We start from the raw sequence: 19363 nt of genomic DNA on the forward strand, positions 1-19363 counted from the left end.
GGCTTAAATAGGCAAGTATTTGCTAACACGTTCAACCACAACAACTTCGTAAGGTGATTTGTCAACCCCGTGTTCAAGCCCTGTTCTACTGTCCCCAAGTTGCCTACAAATCAACTGATGCAGCTTTAATCATAGTGGTGGCAGATGAGTAAATGCTTATGTGGGTTGTTTTGTAAGGTCCTGACCTACTTTGTCAAGGAGACTTGTGAAATGCATAAACCACTCTGTCTTGTTTTTACATTCCAGTGTGTGGAAAGGGAAGCTTTGAACTGTTGGAACTTTTTTTTTTTTTTGTAATTTGGCAAAGCTAGACTAGCTGTTAACCACCCCTGCCTCCAGGGTTGTGTGTGTGTGTGTGTGTGTGTGTGTGTGTGTGTGTGTGTGTGTGTGTGTGTGTGTGTGTGTGTGTGTGTGTGTGTGTGTGTGTGTGTGTGTGTGTGTGTGTGTGTGTGTGTGTGTTAAAGTTATACTAAACACATTCAACACAGCCTGTTACTGGACACAAAGAGATGAAATTCATATTGATCTTTTCATTTAACTCTGGGTAAAATGACAAAGAACATGCTTTCTAAAGTGTTTAAGTATTCCTTTAAACTCACAGTCCACAGCACGCTAAGTAGTGTCCACTTTATGAAATCTACCTGTGAAAATGTTCTCGAATGAAAAAAGTTCATACCTCTCTAAGAAACTAACTGAATTTTTCTTTTCTCTTGGCAGCTGTTTACATTAGGCGGATCACCAGCTGGGGCTGAGACTTTACTTTCCTTCTTAACACTCCATCACTAACTATTCCAAGGCCCCTGTATACCTTAGAGTGAACACTAATTGCCTCTTCTCCACAGGTCTTCCTCCTTCATTTTCATGCCTTATCCAGTGAGCCAGTCAGTCAACCTGCAGGATTATTGATGTGTTTACCGGCGGAGGGGGGGATGCCACTCCCTGCCTTGGGAAACCCTGAGGCTTTCAACTGTTGAGTAACACTGACTGCTGCCACTGCCGCCTCCAATCAGGAAAGTTGGGATGTGCTCACCCATGCTCATAATGAGGCATAACAGAAAGAAAGAGGTGGTTGTACCCTGACTTTTTGACTCACCTGTCTCACTTGATTTAAAACTGTGTGAGTACGGGACTTTTGTCTCCCCCGTCTGGCAGCGAAAGGGGGTCGCTCTTCTGAACAGGCTCTCGTGTGAACCCTGAATGACAAACACACAGAGAAGGCAGATAAAACAAAGACGTTTTGATGGTCCAGCAGCCCACCCAGATTGGTCCCACTATGCCTGAAATGCAATACACCCATGGCTGTAACCTACTGTTGCAGGTGTAAAATGATTGCAGGTGTAAAACCAGTCATTCCACACTCATGAAGCTTAGTTGCAACTATAATCCATGGATGTCATCATGCCAACCCAACACAAACAGAATAAATGCATCGAATGTATCTCTAAGTGTACCTTGCAGCTCCATCGACCTGCTTGCACCAGTAAGCTTTGTGACTATTTTTTGGTTTTAGTCATCAATCCTACTGGTAATAAAAGATTATACCAGAGCTTCTTCACCAGATCTTTTCAAATCAGCAGCAACAGGTTTAAAAGGAAACTCCCCAGGTTTAACAAACTTGTTTAAAAAAGGACACAGAAGGCAAATGGCAAATTGATTACCCAAACTGTCCATTGCAAACCCATTCACCTGTGCAATAAAGGGATTATTAACAACATTTCTGGTGCACTCACTTGTGGTTTTTTCCCTCAAATGAAGTGGAGTGAACCTTTTTACCTTCAAATGAAGTCTGAATGAACTGCTGGCTGATCAATTGGCCATTGCCTCATTGGACTTCATTGTAGCAATGTTATCAGAACTAATAAAAATGGTGTCCAAAACCACAAGCATCAAACATAGGATGTAATAAAGAGAAATTATCCTTTAAAGCAGTCCTAATTGATTTGTTTGGCCACTCGGGCGTAATGAAACTAGCTGTAAACCCAACACTGACATATTTAGCAGATGATCGCAACAGTTTTAGTAAAACAAAAGCCCATTCACACATCCAGCAGACACGATTAAACCTATCATTTGTTAAAAATCATGTTTGTGCCCAATATTGCAATATTCACTTTCCTTTTAGCTCCGAATTGGATTCCACCAACTTCTGCGGAAATATCTAGCTGCTAGACGCTTTACTAGCTAGCCACTTTGTCTGTCGTGATTCTGGACAGGTACCTAACAGAGGATTTTTCAGTTTTTCCATTAAAAACAACTACATTCTGCTGCTGGCAACAAGGTTGATGAGAGCTGAAGGAATGGACAAAAATGTTACTAGCCAAGTTAGTTTGCCATAAAACCAAAACACATAGCTTAAAAATGCTAAAATGCTCTGTGGAGTTGAGGGAGAATTCTCTGAGTTTAACATTACAAGTAACCCCTTACACATTACACATAGTCATTGATCTACTGTTAATATAGAAATACTGATTTGAGCAACTTTTAAGGATTAAGAATGATTTTTCTCAGGGGCTAGTACAGCTAAAACATGTTGCTTTCACACATTCAACTAAATAACCTGCTGTAATGCGTTTCTAAAGTAAATAGGGAATCTCTGCATTAGGCTAGAAACTGTCTTTGGGCATGTCAGTCGCTGTGCCTAACTTAGTTTCAATGTTCAGCCTTAAACAACCTCCCCCATTTTTTTCCTTCTTTCTCTCCATCAGTCCATAATCCCTCCCTCCAGCCCTCCCTTCGCTTTACAACCAACCCCAGTTACATAAGACTGCCAAAACTGTTGTTTTCCAGCGGGACTCTCTGCTGTGTGCGGAAACTGTGGGAGCGGAGGGTTGGGCATCTCAGCCTGTACTCTGCCGATGGCCATCCCAGGAATGCATCCTCTCCATGGGTCTGGGCCGCAGCCAACTATGTGGCCTCCCAATGTCACTGAGGCACTGAGACAAAAAATTTAAAAAAAAGACCAAGAAGCTTTTTGGAGGTTTTTTCCATAAAACAAAAGGCTTCACTTTGCCCACATATTGGCAGTACATGTTGAGGTTGTCTAATACTGCACGTGTGTGGATTCCTTCTTCGGCTTTTTATAGGTAAAAACCACAACATTGTGTTGTGCCTGCCTGCCTCGCAGCTCTTTTGATAAAACAAACACAGTTTAAGTAATATTTAAAGAATCCCCCCTCAAGCAATGTTCGATGTGAAAGGGTTTGGGCAGACGCAATGACAGACTTCTCTCTGCTGTACCTGACATAAAGAGGTTTAGCTAACACTACCCAACACCTACTGTTAATCCTATTTCAAATTGCACTCTCAACCATGAAATCCACTCACAAGAGGAAAAAATACACAGCGATGCAGTGCAGAGGTGTTACAAAGATAATCTTTCCCCTGCCACTTTTCCCCACTGGCTTTAAAGCAACAAAAGCAAGCAGGTACAATTAAAGCACGGGTGGGTCTTCTGAGCGAAAAAAGGAAAGGGGGGGGAAGGTTAGGTTTTTGTGAAATTAGGTTATGTGGGGAATAGAAAAGGCGAAGAGCATCACACTGTGTCAGCGGGTGGTGCCAGACATATGGCAGACATTGGTGGTAACCACGCTGTAAGGCTTTTGCCAGAGCTTGATTTGACCCAGTCCTATAAAGCTTCCTGATGGTGGTTGCAAAAAAGTTAATCACATGAACTCTTCCAGGCCTTGCGGTCAGCTGACCCAGAACTGATCCCAGAACTCCAGCATGAGTCTGGACGGCCATTTTTTTTGAGGAACATGGCCTTTGCACGACCGACACAACTGAGGGTTCAAAGGGAGGAGCAGCACGAACAAAACTGGTTCATCCAACCTCAACACTACATTAGGCTGAGGTTTGTTCATTCATACGTTGAGAAAACAATCTCACTAAAACGTCCATTTAGTAACTGTTCTGGAACTTTTGATCATATGACATCATTTTCAATATTGTATGGAGTTTGCATAGTTGTCAACAAGTTTCCTTTTCTTTTAACAGATGTACATTTTGGCCAAATAAAGACACCGATATTGCTGTCCCATGTCCATGAATGAGGTGTTTAGGAGGCAGATATCAATATTTTGAACTCATACTCATGATCTGGAGTATTTTCTGTTGAATAACGGCTATACAGCTGAGTGTTTCTTCCAGAGTTTAGTTCTTTGTAAAGTTGTAAAAGAGTTGGACAGTGACTGGACAGTACTCTCAGTGCTTGTAAATAAAAGGACAGTTTTGGCCAAAGACAACTGTTTTCCACAAAGAACCTTGAAACTCATAACTAAAAGATATAAATATACAAGCTGAGCACAATTTGGGATTGGTGTGGTGTTGGAGGGGGGCTTCAGGCTGACAGGAGGCTACAGAGAAAGGCAGTAGACAGTAGGGGAGGCCGGCTGTGACAGGGGATGGCAGGGTGGGTGTCACCAGGTACGATTCCCCCTGTCTTGGTGTATCTCAAGAGTTTCGCCTGGCTGATCAGGGACGACAGGGCCACTGCTCCCAACCTTCAGTCAGCTGTCACACGAGGTCACAGCAGAAGACAAAGTAAATGCGAGTCACACACTGTACAGGCCAGACACGGGGGGCTTCATGCGTCGGCATTCACACACATCCGAATACCGACGCACTGTGCATGCATGCAAAGTCTTGACATCGCCCATATTCAGGCCTGGAACAGGCTCGCGTGGGCCGACAGGAAATGATGTGGCGTTGAATTTAATTTCTCTATAATTTCTATTATCTTGGCGGTCACGGGTTAACACTGGGGAGTGAAAATGGAGGAATAAAAACACAACAACTTGGATTAGAGAGAAAAAAATGAGGGAGTTCAGAGGGTCGTATATCATTAAGCAATTGAGAAAGTTAATTAGGCAGCTCTGATAATTATTGCCATGGCAACCTGAGCGCACTCATGCAGATTTGATTAACGAGGTGCCATTTATCTGTACTGGCTAGACAGTGGGGCCTGCACAGAGCTTGAGAGACCCCTAAAGGTGGAAGTGATGCAATGTACGCTTTATTCACAGCTGCAATATACTCATATATTTCACTTAATCCATAAAAAAACACCAATTTAGCCTTTACTGTATAAAAAAGGACACCATTTGGTATCATTTATTGCATCACTCTTACAAAGAAAGAAATATGAGGTGAAACAAAGCTTTAGTTTTAAATTTGCCATCATTGTCTCAATACTATGAAATCTGACGCCGCTGGGGGTGTTTCTCATTAAAATATATGGCATTTTTATATCCACAATAAGGCTGTCTACGTGTATGGTCTTGCAAACCATTTTGTAAAATAAAAAATGGATGTGATTTGCATCTAGAGGACTTTGGAGTGAAGGAGACATAAGGGGGTGTTTGTGGATTACAGTACATATGTTGCCCTCTAGTGGATAAACAACAACATTTAAGATTGCATGCTTTGCTGCGGAAGGGTGTCTAGAGCCTTGTTTAGCAGCAGGCAGCATATTGCCAGGCATAGAGACACTTCATTATGTGGTAGGGACAATTATTAATGGTTGTTAAGAGAGCGCAGTGCAGTCCTAATATGAAAAATAAAGCAGTGGAGAGGGGGAAAAAAACACATACCGCATTTGAAAAGCGTAGCTGAGCCATTTCAAAAGCAATACCTGTCACCAGTCAGAATGAGATTCAAACAGAAGGAACAGATAGCTGCTCAAAATCTTCAGAGAACATCTTCATCAATATGGGTAGAAAATGACACATTTAGCATGTGTTAGAGACATGCTATCAAAATCAGTTTGCTAAAAAAGATCACTTAATTAGCACTCTCAAGGGCTTTTTTTTTTTTTTTTTTTTTTTTTGCCATAGATGGCACCATTGGCAGCATGCAGACAAAAGTGAATACATGAAAGTAAAGTAAGCTCAGTGGGAGATTTCTCCAGGGACTCACTAATCCTCCTCCACATCATTCCACACAGCCAAGTGAGAAGTATGGATTATAGTTTATTATACAAATATCAAGCGTAGATGAATTCTAATAACAGTCATATCAATTATAGCCCCTCTCACTCTTAAGTGTTTCATAAATATCTGACAATAGCACTTTCTTGAAAAGCCAGAGTGTGGTATAAAAATAGAAAAAAGAGAGAAAAAAACATTGATTTCACTGTCACAAATAACGGTTTCTTTATTGAGTTCCTTTGAAGTCAGTCTTCACCTGCAGTTCATAGCCTTGTCACAGTCTATTACAGGTTTGTCTACTGTTCCCTGCCTGGCTCGTGACATTTTCCTTCCTATTTTTATGAGTACACCATCTACTGACCAGATTTAATTCAAATGAGGCAGAATTCATAGAACACAGAACACAAATACACTTTATATGACAATAAAAAAGAACATTTAAGACTAAATTTCTGTACAAAGGTGTGACAATAGCTTACCTTAAGTAGCTGGTACAGTGTGTGTGTAAGTCCATATAACAAACTCCAATAAGATAAGAGATTCTCTCTATGGTCTGATGGTCTCATGGATTACAGTAACTGTATTCTATTGCACTGTCCAAGGAACGGTCAGATGATAGGAAATCTATTTGTAGCCATGTTTGGAATGTGCTCATATAATGTCTAAATGTATAACCAGCCAGATGAGACAAAAAAAGGAGAGCTGTGGTCTATGTAGGTGCATTCTGGTATTAATAAGCTGCAATAATTATTAATTATTATTCTACTAAGAAACATAGTACATACCTGTAATGTGCAGTTCTGTCATCTGTACAAAGTATTTTCATCCTTTTTAAAAAAAAATCTCATTGGACTTAGAAACTGTCAGGCAGCCAGAAACAAGACTTCAAAAGAAAATGCAATTAATGCTGCTTTAATAAGTATGTTAAAGACGTCAGTTCTTTTTGATTTGGCCTGTGGTTACTTGTCTCAATGGTGTTTGAACATTTGCTGCGAATCCATTGTGAGTGGGTGTAATGTGGATCTTTGTGGAAAAGGTAGATTCCACCAGTAACTATTGGTGCTTTCCAACTGTACTCAGAAGTCGGAAATTCTGAGTTATCGGTCGTAAATTTCAACTGGAACGCCCCCCTGAAGTCAGGTTTCTGAATCTGAAGGTTGGACGAACTCACCAGCTCCAACTTCAGAATCCAAGAAGGTAGTAGGTGAAAGTTGTAGTAATATCCTGTTTATTAGCATTTTTGTTTTATTTGTGTGTTATTAAATCAGTCGCGCACACACGGCACTGTCGAACTTCTATCTGTGGAAATGTTACTACGCTGTTTATATGAGCAAAATACAGCAAAATGTGTTTTTATCAACTGGTGTTGCTATCAATAGCTAACCTGACTAGAACTGGTTTTGAGACTTCTAAGCTTCCCATCTTCGTCTTCCAACTTCCAGCTAAATGGAACAAAGCATAAGTAAACTACTATATAGAGAAACAATCACTGAAAGTAAATACATCAATTGGCTACAGCTACAGCCATAATTAGCATAAAAAATGGGGCTTGATCAAATGAAAATCTAAGGAATTATACATTTGATTTAGATTAGTTTTCAAAGGCAGACAGTACTATTAAACATACCATTATTCTGCTTAAAAAGCGTTACAAAGTCAGTAACGTGATAGCAAGTGAAAAAGAAACCTACATATTATAAAGATGATCTATGATTTGCCTAATTCATGTTTTGAGTTTCATCACATTAATGACATTGTTTTAACAACGTAGCAAGTTATTGCAGCGTAGGTCTCTTCAGTAAGTGCCTGAGCCAACAATCTGTTAGCTAGCTAATTAACGTTAGCCACAGAGAAAATCATAGGTTGAGAAAATCCTTGTGGTTTCATCATGCTGTGATAAAAGCTGAAACTTTGGCTTAACAAAGCAAGATTGAGTGTGCAGAAGCTTTTTAGGTATTAGGTATTATAAATAAGGAAGTTCAGCTTACAATAAGACAGCAATATCTATCCGATCAGATAGCATAGTTAGCAAACTAGTTCTCCATCTAACGTGATCTCAAAACAAAAAAGGATGAGTTTTCTGTTTTCTATTATCTACTTCAATAATCTTTATAGAAGGATCCAATTACACTAAGTGACATTAAGTGACAATTAAGTAGTTCAGAGTTTGGCAAGTAATGATAAAGGCAATTTAGATCGCTACTCAGACCCACTTTATGTAAAACTCAAATTCAACCAGCGTCACTATCAGAACAATTTGAAAGGTTATATATATATTAACATACATTGTGATATGAAAACATATCAAAAGGCCAGATTTAAAGTTTTGTGTACAAAGGTGAATCTTGTATTGCTCAAGGTTTTGGCAAAATGTGTAAATTATGTGTTATAACATGTAAATTGGAGATTGCGACGTCTACAGTTAAAATTTCATATTTATGAACATCTATAGAGCTAATTAGTTAGATTAATTAGTCAATCAACAGGAAATTAATAAGGCTGCCATTTTGATAATTCATTGCTTATGTAATCTTTCAAGCAAAAATGTCAAATATTTGATGCTTCCAGGTTCTAAAAGGTGAGAATGTGCTGGTTTTGTTGATTTTACATTGCAGTAAATTGATTCTCTTTGGATGTAGGAATGTTGGCCAAAGAAAACAAGACATGCGGCATCACCTCGGGCTGTAGGAAATCATGATGGGCATCTTTGTTTTGTTCTTTGAGGTTACTGAAAATAATCTGTAGTTGCAGCTTAAAACCGCCACAGAGTTTTGTGTCTTTGGTTACCTTTGACATGAAATCTAATATTTTCATAATCCTTGACATTTGTGTTGAGACCCAAAATAACACAAAATCATTCACCATTTTTTTCTCATCTGTTGTCATCTGAAACATGGTTCTAGTTCTCTCTGAATGCAGCTTCAGAGGATGTGTAGGATTTATCATTGGCATATGTGACCAGCCTGGTTCCAGACCTCTGAATCACTGTCTACAGATTTATACAGCATTTCAAGTGGATAGATGCTGTGTCCAGATCCATTTGGAAATGTCAGACACATTGGATACGTTACTCAATACTGATTAGTAATGGCAAAACCAAAGAAAATAATCCCGCTCCCATAAGAAATTGTTTTAGTCGAACACAATGTCAGGCTGAAAGAATGAAGTGAAACCAAATGGCATTTCAGTCTAATTATCAGGTCAGTGTGCTACGAGCATATACACAATATGAATAGATACAAGCGAACCCTACCCTTCACACAGTATATACCTTTAGAGAGACAACTGATGTCTGAATCAGGTTTCTAAAGTGTCCAACAAAGGAGCCAGCATCATCTGTGCAAGAAAAAGCATATCTAGTGTACATTTTTGTTTCTGTTTACCTGGAATTCCCCTTCATCACCAAAGGACACACAGGAACTCTTCCTCCTCCATGTCCTTGTTGGGCCCCTGAATGTCGAGGTTGGTCTTCTCAATGGTTCTGGTGGAGATGTGCTTGTTGTTGGACTCAGTCAGTTTCTGTATGATAAAGTTTGACAATTTATTCCAAGTTAGTCCACAGATTAATGAGAAATATTTCAGCCAGAGAAGCATAAAAAATAAAATTTAGTGTGTTCCAAAGGTGTGGAATCACATTTTAATTTTAATACCACAATGTTTATGGTAATTTCTTACACTTATCATTTATGGAGGACGTCGTTTGGATTTTGTTTTCTGGGGCTACCTCAACTAAAGCCTCCCTTTTTTTTGTAAAATAACAACCAGCGCAGGCTGTGAATTATTAATGCCTCTACAGCTGTCAATCTTCAGCTTCTTCAGATCCGAAGAAACGCTGGATTTCTTTTGCAAATGCATCTAGAGTGTGGTATTGCTCACTTTCAGGAGTTTTTGAAAAAGGTAACACTGATTCCCCTTTGAATTCAGACTTTTTTAAACACCCCGCTGAGAAACGACAGCGGCAAACAAAGATTGAATCTGTGCGAGTCTCATTCAATCTCCTCTTCAGGCAATCCCAGCAGGGTTTACAGCTCTTCATCCTCCTCTGCCTCCAGCTCTCCTGGTGCAGTGCTGCGTTGAGTCTGGCCTTTTTGCCCAAGAATGTACATGTGACCTAAATGACATGGTTGGAGACTAATGGAACCTGATGAGCTTGTGTGGATCCAGGCGTATTCATCCCATGTGCTGCAATGAAACACCAGGGGGCAAAGACTAGTTTTCATTTATATCTCCACTATGCCTGGACAACAGTGCAACATGGAAGTAAGACAAATGACTCTCTTTATGGTGAGTAAAAAGTCTCTTTAAAAAGGACCACAATATACCTTCTCAATGACAAACACCTCAACAGACCTTCAGAAACTAATTTAACAAATCACACGCTAACTATTTTCAGTGACTCTAAGAGGGCACTAAGCAGTGTTCCAACGTTCGGTGATGTATTCAAAAACCTTAACTAGCGACTGGACGAAATCTTGTGTCTAAATGTTTTAAAACTAAAAAAAGCTGTTCTGAAATGGCAGCCACCACACAAACGAGTGCCAGCGTGCTGTCTCTCAAGATAACATCTGATGAACTGAATTCTCTCTACCCCTAAATGAAAACATTCAAGCCTCAGTGTCTAACTTGCTTTTGCTTGGTTGCCAATATGGCTTGGATTTTTTTTAAATCAGGGTCACATACAATTTTGAAAGTACAATTGAGAATGACTTTGCCAATTTTTGGTTTTGACAACAGTCACTGCTCACATTATTATTCCTGTTGCAAACTTTGTCAAGACATTTGCTGTCAGCTTTTACAGTTACAGGCTTAAATGTGCACTGAACAATATAAGTTTATATTAAAATAGATGAAATGACTGCGAGCAATGTGCAGGGATGGGTTCAATTTATTCAGTTTTGGATCCAACACCAAGTTAGGATACCCAGATTTGCTCATCCCCAATGAATGCTCTCTTATAATAATCAAATTGTCAGGTTTTAGGCTGCCACTAATTGTTAGTATCATAGATTCTAAATATTAGAAGTAATGCCTAAACCTCATTAGGTGCCAGAGTGTTGCACCGATACAGATTTCTGTATTGATGATCATGATATTGACAGATAATAGCAGAATCAGAATACAGTAGAGTCAATATATTGTATATTGTTGTATACTGAGTGATAGGTCTGTTAATGTGGCTGGCGAATAACTGACAGTGATTCAAACCTCAGTCACACCAAATCTAAATAAGCAGCACAAGACTTTATGATGATGTTTATGGTAAACTAGAGCAGAATGGATCCTTGAGCAGGACTGGTGATCCATTGTGAATTTGTTATTGATCTAATTTCACAGACATCCAGATTTCACCCAAACAGGCAGCATTTCTGTTCATCAATGAGTATCTTCTGCAGAATGACACAAAGGAAAGTCCCATCTGATATAGCATGCATATTGTGTTTTCCTGCACAAATAAAAACACTGGGTCAAAGTTTTACCCACTTAAAAGTTATTAATGAACAAACTAAGACATGTTATTTTAAAATTAGATGATTATAACAAGATTTAGTTTGGGTAAATAACCCCAACAGTAACTGGGTCAAAACAACCCCTAGTCTTGAGTGGCTTTCTGGGTAACATTAACTCAGTATTGTGTTGGTGCCATACTGACTCAAAGGGGGTGTCTACATTTATATTCATCAGTAAGCAGCTTCTGATCTCTCTCACTTCATTTCGGTATGAATGCAACAATGTAAACAAAGTGTCTTGGATCGATGTTTACACTGAATCGATGTATGTGTCTGTGCAGCTAACGTACTGTATATGTAGGCAGCAATTGAGCTGTAACTGAAAGGACACATTAATGTGAAACTCTGTCATTGATATTTTCAGCATCTTTTCACCAATACAAGAGCTTTTCACAAACTGAATGAAAAAGTGACAATCACAATAATTTTTCCATGTTTGAAGATACGGACTTTAATCTTTGTGACCCCTGTTGTTCTGTTTTGTAAAGATTTGTTGCTGCACTTTTCAGTATTTCTCGAATTCTCAAAGAATAAGTCATGCTTAAGGACAATCAGCGACCATCTTTGTAGTTCCCTTCAGCTCTTTTACCATGTTACATCTAACATTGCTCCATATCAGCTGAATATGTCAATGATCTGTTTACTGTTTGTTTTACTGCCCCCAAGTGGCCAAAAAAAGGAAATGTGAATCCAGGTTTAAACTTCATAATGATACAACACAGAAAAAGAAATAGACAGTGTTATAGCATGAACAATAATTAAACAAATTAAATTATATGTGACATATTACATTTAAGGATGGTTATTGGTCCTGTTCTGCATCAGGAGAGGAATTCTATTGAAATGTTGGTCAAACAGTGGCACTGGTTTAGCCCTCATTATATTGCATGTACTGTCATTAAGGTATTTTTTTTGTCCAGGTTTGTCCCAGCCTGAGTGTGTATGAGCCAAAATAGAAAACATAGCAAAATACTCTCTATATATTTGAAACATGATGCTAAAACAGACACAAACTAGGAATTCCAGTTATTAACCCATTAATAGTTTTTCTTTATCTATTAGATTTTGGATTTCATGAAGAACATCATTCTTAGACTGACACTCTTGGTTTGTTTTGGCCTCTGAATGCACCCAGCACACGTCCTGTCTCTGAGGTCAGACTGCTCAGTTCATGGCTGAGGTCAGTGAGGTCACAGTAGATGTTGATGAGCAGTAGATAATTGATCTCACCTCCACTAGCTGGTCTTCTTTCACCACATCGAGGTGAAGTCCTGGGAGAGGTGTCCCTGACCAGGTAACAAAAACAACACTTTCCTTTTCTAATTCTACATTGATTCACAACTTATTAACAATCACAGCCGGCATTCTGGCAAGAAATGTATTATTTCTGACTATTTGGTTTGTTGGTTGGTGAATTACAAAAAAGCTGAAGACGAAATGTACGCACGGATTTATCTGGTTATATGCTATTTGGTTATGAGACAAAATATCGGACAAAAAATGTGTATGCATTTCTGTCCGGTTGACCAAAAAACAACAACTGCCTCCCCTGACGCTGCTAGACTGGCTCAAAAGCATTATCTGGTGTTTCAGAGTATCGTGTTGTTTCAGCTCACCAATGCCTTTCCTAAAAATGAGCCATGGCATGTTGTGGTGGATGTTGCCAAGTATTCATGTCCTTAGGAAAACTTCCAGACAGGCATTGTTGGATAAAATGTCTATCCCGATGCTCACGATAATTAAAAGTCTAATGTAATGTTATCAGCACATTAGATTGTGATATAACGTATTTACAAGTAGAAAGGAATCTTAATGATTGATCAGTTAATTACGCTTAAATATTGCAACATCCTCTTGAAATACAACAACGATCCAACTTCAATATTGTACAACTTGAAAAGCCAGCAACATGATGGTTGCAGGGAAAGCTGGCTGATGGTGCAACACTCCAACAAACTAGTAGAGGCTGTAGTGATGTGCATGCAGAGGCAAGTATTCAGAGGTTTTGCTTTTTGATTTAAAAAATGACATGGTGGAGCGCCCTCGTAGCTGAGTGGTTACCTGCAATGTCCCTGGTTCGAATCCGGAAAGTGACCTCTGTTGGATACCATAGCCCTTGTTTCCTGTCGGCCTCTCTGCCACCAACTGTCCAATCAAGACAAAAAAAAAAAAAAAAGTGCCAAAAATATTTTAAAAAGACACGTTGCCTATTAAACGTAGAGGATGTACTAAACTACATTGAGATTGTCATTAATATTGTTGGTGACGGTGACACAAGACACCCCCCCCCCCAAAAAGAAAAGAAGAGAAGCACACCAATACAACTGGAACAGATGGAAAATAAGTGTTCACAAATAGTTCCGATTAAAATGAGTAAATAGTGTTACACTGATAAACACAGGTGTGTAGATTGTTGCAGCTGTGTTTTCTATAAGTGAGGTGTCAGGTGGCTGGTTAGGCTAATTTCATGCCTGTGCACTTCTTATATGAAATCAAACTGCAGCACTTTCTGTTAAAGCAGAAGGCTGGTCACACACTTAAAGTTTTAGTGTTTGATTCCTGGAGTATATTTGCTCTCTGGACTCTCCCACTAATCCTGTGGGGAACAGACCTCCCTGGCTGCATGCTGCCTGAACCTGTACAGCACAGGTTGCCAGCTCTTGCTACGGTGATAAACTATGTAATAGTCAGTTTCACTTGCATAACATCAATTTACACACACAAAGTCACACCCATGAATGCAATGCTGCAGGTTGAAGAGCTTAGTGTGGAGGGAAATGTCTTTAGGCAATAAAGCTTACCACATTGAAATTATTGTAGACCAAGATTATTCCATAACACATTACCTGCTATCTCTGCTCTCTAGTCGTAAATCTTCAGGACTGGATCAAGATAAACTGGCAACCCATACTGCACAACATCGGTATGAACAGAAACCCTAGTTTATTTATATCTAAATTCATAATAGGCCCAATTTATTGCTAATGATGCAGCGTAGAGTCCGACCGATATATCGGTCAGCCGATGTTGGCCTATCACAGATATATTGGTATTGGCGTATATGTTGTCTGATATTTTAAAAAAGTTATATAGGCAGCATTTATTGTATATTTGATCATTTTTCTTAAGTTAAATTTATATGTACTTTTTAATTTTATTTAGTTACTTATAATTATTAAATTCCCAGTGTAGTTAACTGTTTCAGTGCGTTTGTCATTTTACACAATAAAGTTTGTCAAATGGTAAAAATGTTATGCCTTCATTACATATCGTAAGTGTACGATAACTACATTTGAGGGATCAATGCAAAAAAATTATGTTCAGGTACATATCTTTCTATATAAAATTATCGGCTGACATACAGTATCAATAGAATTTTTGTACCCCAAATATTGGTATTTGCCCACCCCCCCAAAAAAAAAAAACCTAGTATCAGTCAGGCCGTAGTGCAGAGTAATCAAATACCAGTTTTAAATGCTTACAATTGGACAATTTTGTATCGGAAGACATTAGAAAGACGGAAGCAGCACCAACAAGCATGACGTTTATAATGCAAACCCCTATGGATCGATCAAATGCATGCGTGTATTTGACCTGTGATCGTGACCCCTCGGTCCTCTGTGATGGGCAATTAACGAAGAATGGTTCACAGCTGCCAGTATGGTCCACTTGGATCATTATCATGAGGTCTTAGCATTTCTACAATGTCAGCCAAGACATTTATAGACACCAATAATCCCCTTAGACATGTTAACTGTCTCCTGCAGAAATCTTTAAATATAATCCTTTCACATACTGACTACCATTACTGACATAATTGGCTACTGTTAGCATACTTTCTACGTTTATGCCTCACTAACCACCTTATTTTCATGACCTTTTTTGGTGGTTTGTTGCCGTCTTTGCCCACGCATTTTCTCTCACTGAATGCTGGGAAGCAGGACTGCAGCGATAAGATATATGGGAACTGTAGTACTTCTTGAAGAGTCTTAAATGAGATGGGACAATATACACTTTACACATTCTTTATGTACAGTGATCGTAACGTTTACAGGGTACCCAGGAATACAGAGCATACAAACAAAATAAAAAAAAGGGGCATAAGCAACATATTAGTAGTGATACATTACAGGCAACAAAGGATACACTATAAACCCTGTAACGGTTGACTTTTCTGTCTGGACTTCATTATTCAATCACCATCTTCAGACCAAGACAGTAGATATAGTTCCACTATAACGAAACATAACTAAACACAAAACATTCTTTGCCCTGAAAACATGAACAGTCTCTTGACCAGCTGTATTCCAAAAGTAACATTACTTTCAAATTAGCCTCCAGGTAGCCTGCTAATGCTCTGTTGACTTGAAATGATTGTCATCAATAGTAGAGAAGACATGGCCTTTATTTGTCAGAAATGTCAATGATGTCCTGTACAAGAAAGGAGACCATCTGTAAACATCTCTCCTTGTTATAGTTATACAGTACATTATGCATGTATATACGGGTCCCTGGAATAGATCTTGGTCCTAGACTAACAAACAGTATGTGGAGTAATAGGAGGCTCCAGACAAACCAGTTGAGCACCTACTAATTTCTATCTTCTGTCACTCAGAGGAACTATCATTACCTCAAAAGTGAAAACATTAATGCATTTATACATAGATATGCAAATGTTCAATATATACACAGTACATACAAAAAGGTATGGTGAGCTGAGAAGGTACCTGATGTCTTTCATACTGAGGTAGCCCAGCTCAGTCTTCAGATTGTCAAAACCGATACCATCAGTACGGACGGAGAATCTCCTGATTACTTGCAACACCTTAAATGGGGATCAAAAATTACCTTCTAGCCCTGTGATGCGATGTTATGATAACTTGTAGTATTGGACATCAAAGCTTGGCGAAGAAAACTGAAGATATCTACCAAGTAAAATATGTGATATAGGTAAAATTATGCTTTAAAAACTCACTAACCTCCCCCTGCATGCTGGACAAACCATGTGGTAAGATGCCTTCAGAATGTCCATCAGGCCGGCTGAGGGCTCTTCCGGGCAGCGGGGAAGCAGTGGTATTCATGTTCACATCAAACATCTGGATTAAAAAAAAAAGAAAATGTCAAATGCATGAAATATCAGGCCAATACTGCAAATTCTACTCAGTACATAGCACATCATTGAATACTTAAAAAAAAGGTATAAAACAAAAGATGTTACTGGTACCTTTCCAAAACGCTGCATGTGAGCTTGTACCACTTCCAACATGTGGGATGTGATCTCATTCAGGTCCTTGATATGACGGATAGTCATTGCCAGCAATGACCTTTGACCCTAATGCAAAAAAAAACTGAATTTGTCATACAGTATAAGGTCACCGGTGTTCCTTTGTGTTCACTCCCCTTTAAATCCCACTAAACCCTTTGTTAGTATTACGTACTTCGTAATTCCGTAGACTTCCTATAACTTTCACATATTTTCCAGGAGGAGAAGCAAATGTCATCGGAGTGCAGACCTGTCCAGAGTAACAGTTTGAAATTGATCATCTATCAAAAAAAAATAGTACAGTTTGCAGTGCTCATTTATTTTCCACATAGAGTTCTGAAATGAGCTTTTCAAAACCACATGCCTCCGTGTTAACCCACTCCTGCACATTCAAAGGTGGACCGGTCATGTCGTCCACAGAGTACTGGACATTTGTCGAGAAGGGAGCGTATCCTCTGACGACGCCCACTACAGACACCTGCAGCGAAAGAAGCACAGCAAACTCAACACGAGATGTCCATGTGCCAGTTTCACTTAAGAATTTTGAAATTGAAGGCCACATTCTGTATTTAATGGAATAGTTCAGCAGTTTTGTTTTCTTTCTCTGTTAGATGAGGAGATTGATACCACCCTTGCATCTGTACAGTAAATAAGTTAGCTTAGCAACAAGGCTGGAAGCAGGGGAAAAACAGTGACCCTTGCTCTGCCCGCAGGTATCAGTGCTTCTACAACTCACCTAGTAAACACCTCATATCTTTTTTTTTTTTTTTTTTTTAAATAGGTACAAAAACTGAACTTTTTTAGTTTTATGGTGGTTGTGTGCAGCACTTTATCAGGAAGGGTCACTTCCTAGAGTCTCCGCTGGTTACTTGGCAACCTTAAAGTGACACTAAGATTAAACAACCAACCTTGAATATTAATTAGTGAGCTTCAGGAGGTGTTCATAGAGAGGTTTAACCACTGGACAGAGCCAGGCCAGTTGTTTAGATTCACTGTGTGTTGTATGTGTATGTGTTTATTTGGATTCTTTGGATGCACCCTATCACCCTGCAAAACAGGAACCGCCTGCTGAATGTGATTAAGGTCTGCTCAAAAATCATTGAGCAACCTGTTCGAACTCTCACTGCCCTAAATGATCAGCAGACAGGAAACAGAATATGGGAGGGGTCCTGTAGAATCCTGCGTGCTGATTTTACAGAGTTCGAGTGGCTCCCCTCAGGACACAGACTTCCAGTTCTTAATCACTGACCCCCATAAACAAACTTTTTTTTACCATTTTTTCTTTTACATAAACTAAGATTTTTGATCACAAATCTAAATGCACTTTATAATCAAAGCACTTTATAAATTATTATTCATGTGTTTTATGTTGCAGTGCGTGTGCAGCTTGATTGTGCAGTGTGTGTGTTGCTCGTGTTTTTAGATTGTGTTTCTTTTTTAGCTACCCTTTTTAAATTGCCCCTGGGGGACAAATAAAGTGATTTGAATTTAATTGAACTGGATTACAGTCTTGGTGCTAAGCTAAGCTAAACATTTCCTGACTGTAGCTTCATATTTAAAACAGACCAACATGACTGGAGTATTTATTTGAAAATTTGACATGTCAAACTCATTCTTTAAATCAGGCACATGTCCCTGCAAGTAAGGTGGGATAAGGTAATGATTTTGCAAGGTACATGTAAATTTCATGTCTTGGCTATGAAGTCATGACCAAGACCAAGTCATAGCGAGTCCTAAACTTGCCATTTCAAGACCTAAACAAGTCAGTTTCTAAGTTAATTCTTAATCTTGAAAACAACAGTTGATCTCAGCCTCCTCAGGGTCCATTCAGTAGCTGTTGTTGAGCTTTTAAAATCACATCACATGATCATCTCTACATGGAATTTGCTCAGTGTCATGTAACTAAGTTTTTCCCTACACACTTTAAAAAGCTTCTAATCCATGTTGGCTTTAAAGTTTAGAGTCAAAGTCTGTCTCTCTGCATGTCTTCTGTGTGCAGTGCCAAATGCACATTTCCTTCCTGCACACTGATGCAAAATACAATATATCCGCTGACAGGAAGATGAGTTGTGCGCGCACACACACACACTGCATACCTATAAAAAGAGTATTTCTTATCTCTGGGGTTTGAGAAGTTATCAAGTCTAAACACCCAGTCAAGTCGAAATCTCCAGATTCATGATTCATCGGGCCCTTACTGCTGGTCCGTACCTCTGCACTGTGCACTAGTGATATATGCACATGTAGAGTGAAATCATCTTATTCAAGTTCCATTACTCATACCTGGTTGAGTTCCCAGTCGCGGATTGCAAAGCTATCATTGCTGACTGTGGAAGCTGTCAGCAGCTGAGACACCGTGCAGGGTAAAATCTCAAGACGTCCCCTCTGTGGTGAGATCATGGTTAAAAAAAAAGGAAAGCATTCATTACATTTTGGTTAAGTCCACCATATGAAAACTATTTCCCTAAATTCACACACATGCCAGTTACTATTCACAGGAGACACACCTTTGTCAACATTGCTCTACGGCTGGTAATCTCATCAGGGGATACACTGCAAGCTGGGGCAAAATATTAGATAACTGTTAGAGCAGAACTGAATGTTTGCAATTTATAAGACAAAAAGGAGAAAGAATGGGAGTCATGCATGAATGTTTTCTTATTTTTGAT

At 39.1% G+C, this 19363-nt stretch overlaps 1 protein-coding gene across 1 annotated transcript; it reads right to left on the reverse strand.

Annotated features, from left to right (window-relative positions):
• Positions 1-15780: 15780 nt before the first annotated feature.
• On the reverse strand, positions 15781-19094 carry LOC133995960 (replication protein A 32 kDa subunit-like). The gene is made up of 7 exons (XM_062435468.1): positions 18978-19094; positions 17059-17172; positions 16870-16944; positions 16656-16763; positions 16411-16527; positions 16159-16256; positions 15781-15862 (listed from the first exon to the last, which is right to left on the reverse strand). The coding sequence occupies exons 1-7, from the start codon at positions 19092-19094 to the stop codon at positions 15781-15783; spliced, it is 711 nt and encodes a 236-aa protein (XP_062291452.1).
• Between the last annotated feature and the right edge of the window lie 269 nt (positions 19095-19363).

Source organism: Scomber scombrus, chromosome 16 (assembly GCF_963691925.1).
Source record: "Scomber scombrus chromosome 16, fScoSco1.1, whole genome shotgun sequence".
Taxonomy (NCBI): domain Eukaryota; kingdom Metazoa; phylum Chordata; class Actinopteri; order Scombriformes; family Scombridae; genus Scomber; species Scomber scombrus.

Bases quoted from the DNA above. Each gene is read 5' to 3' on its own strand.
- LOC133995960 (XM_062435468.1), bottom strand. From the start codon at position 19,094: ATGATCTCACCACAGAGGGGACGTCTTGAGATTTTACCCTGCACGGTG. The intron at 16,945-17,058 runs GCATGTGGTTTT...TACTCTGGACAG, and splicing joins AGGAGTGGGTTAACACGGAG to GTCTGCACTCCGATGACATT. The intron at 16,764-16,869 runs GTACGTAATACT...TTTTTGCATTAG, and splicing joins GAAGTCTACGGAATTACGAA to GGTCAAAGGTCATTGCTGGC.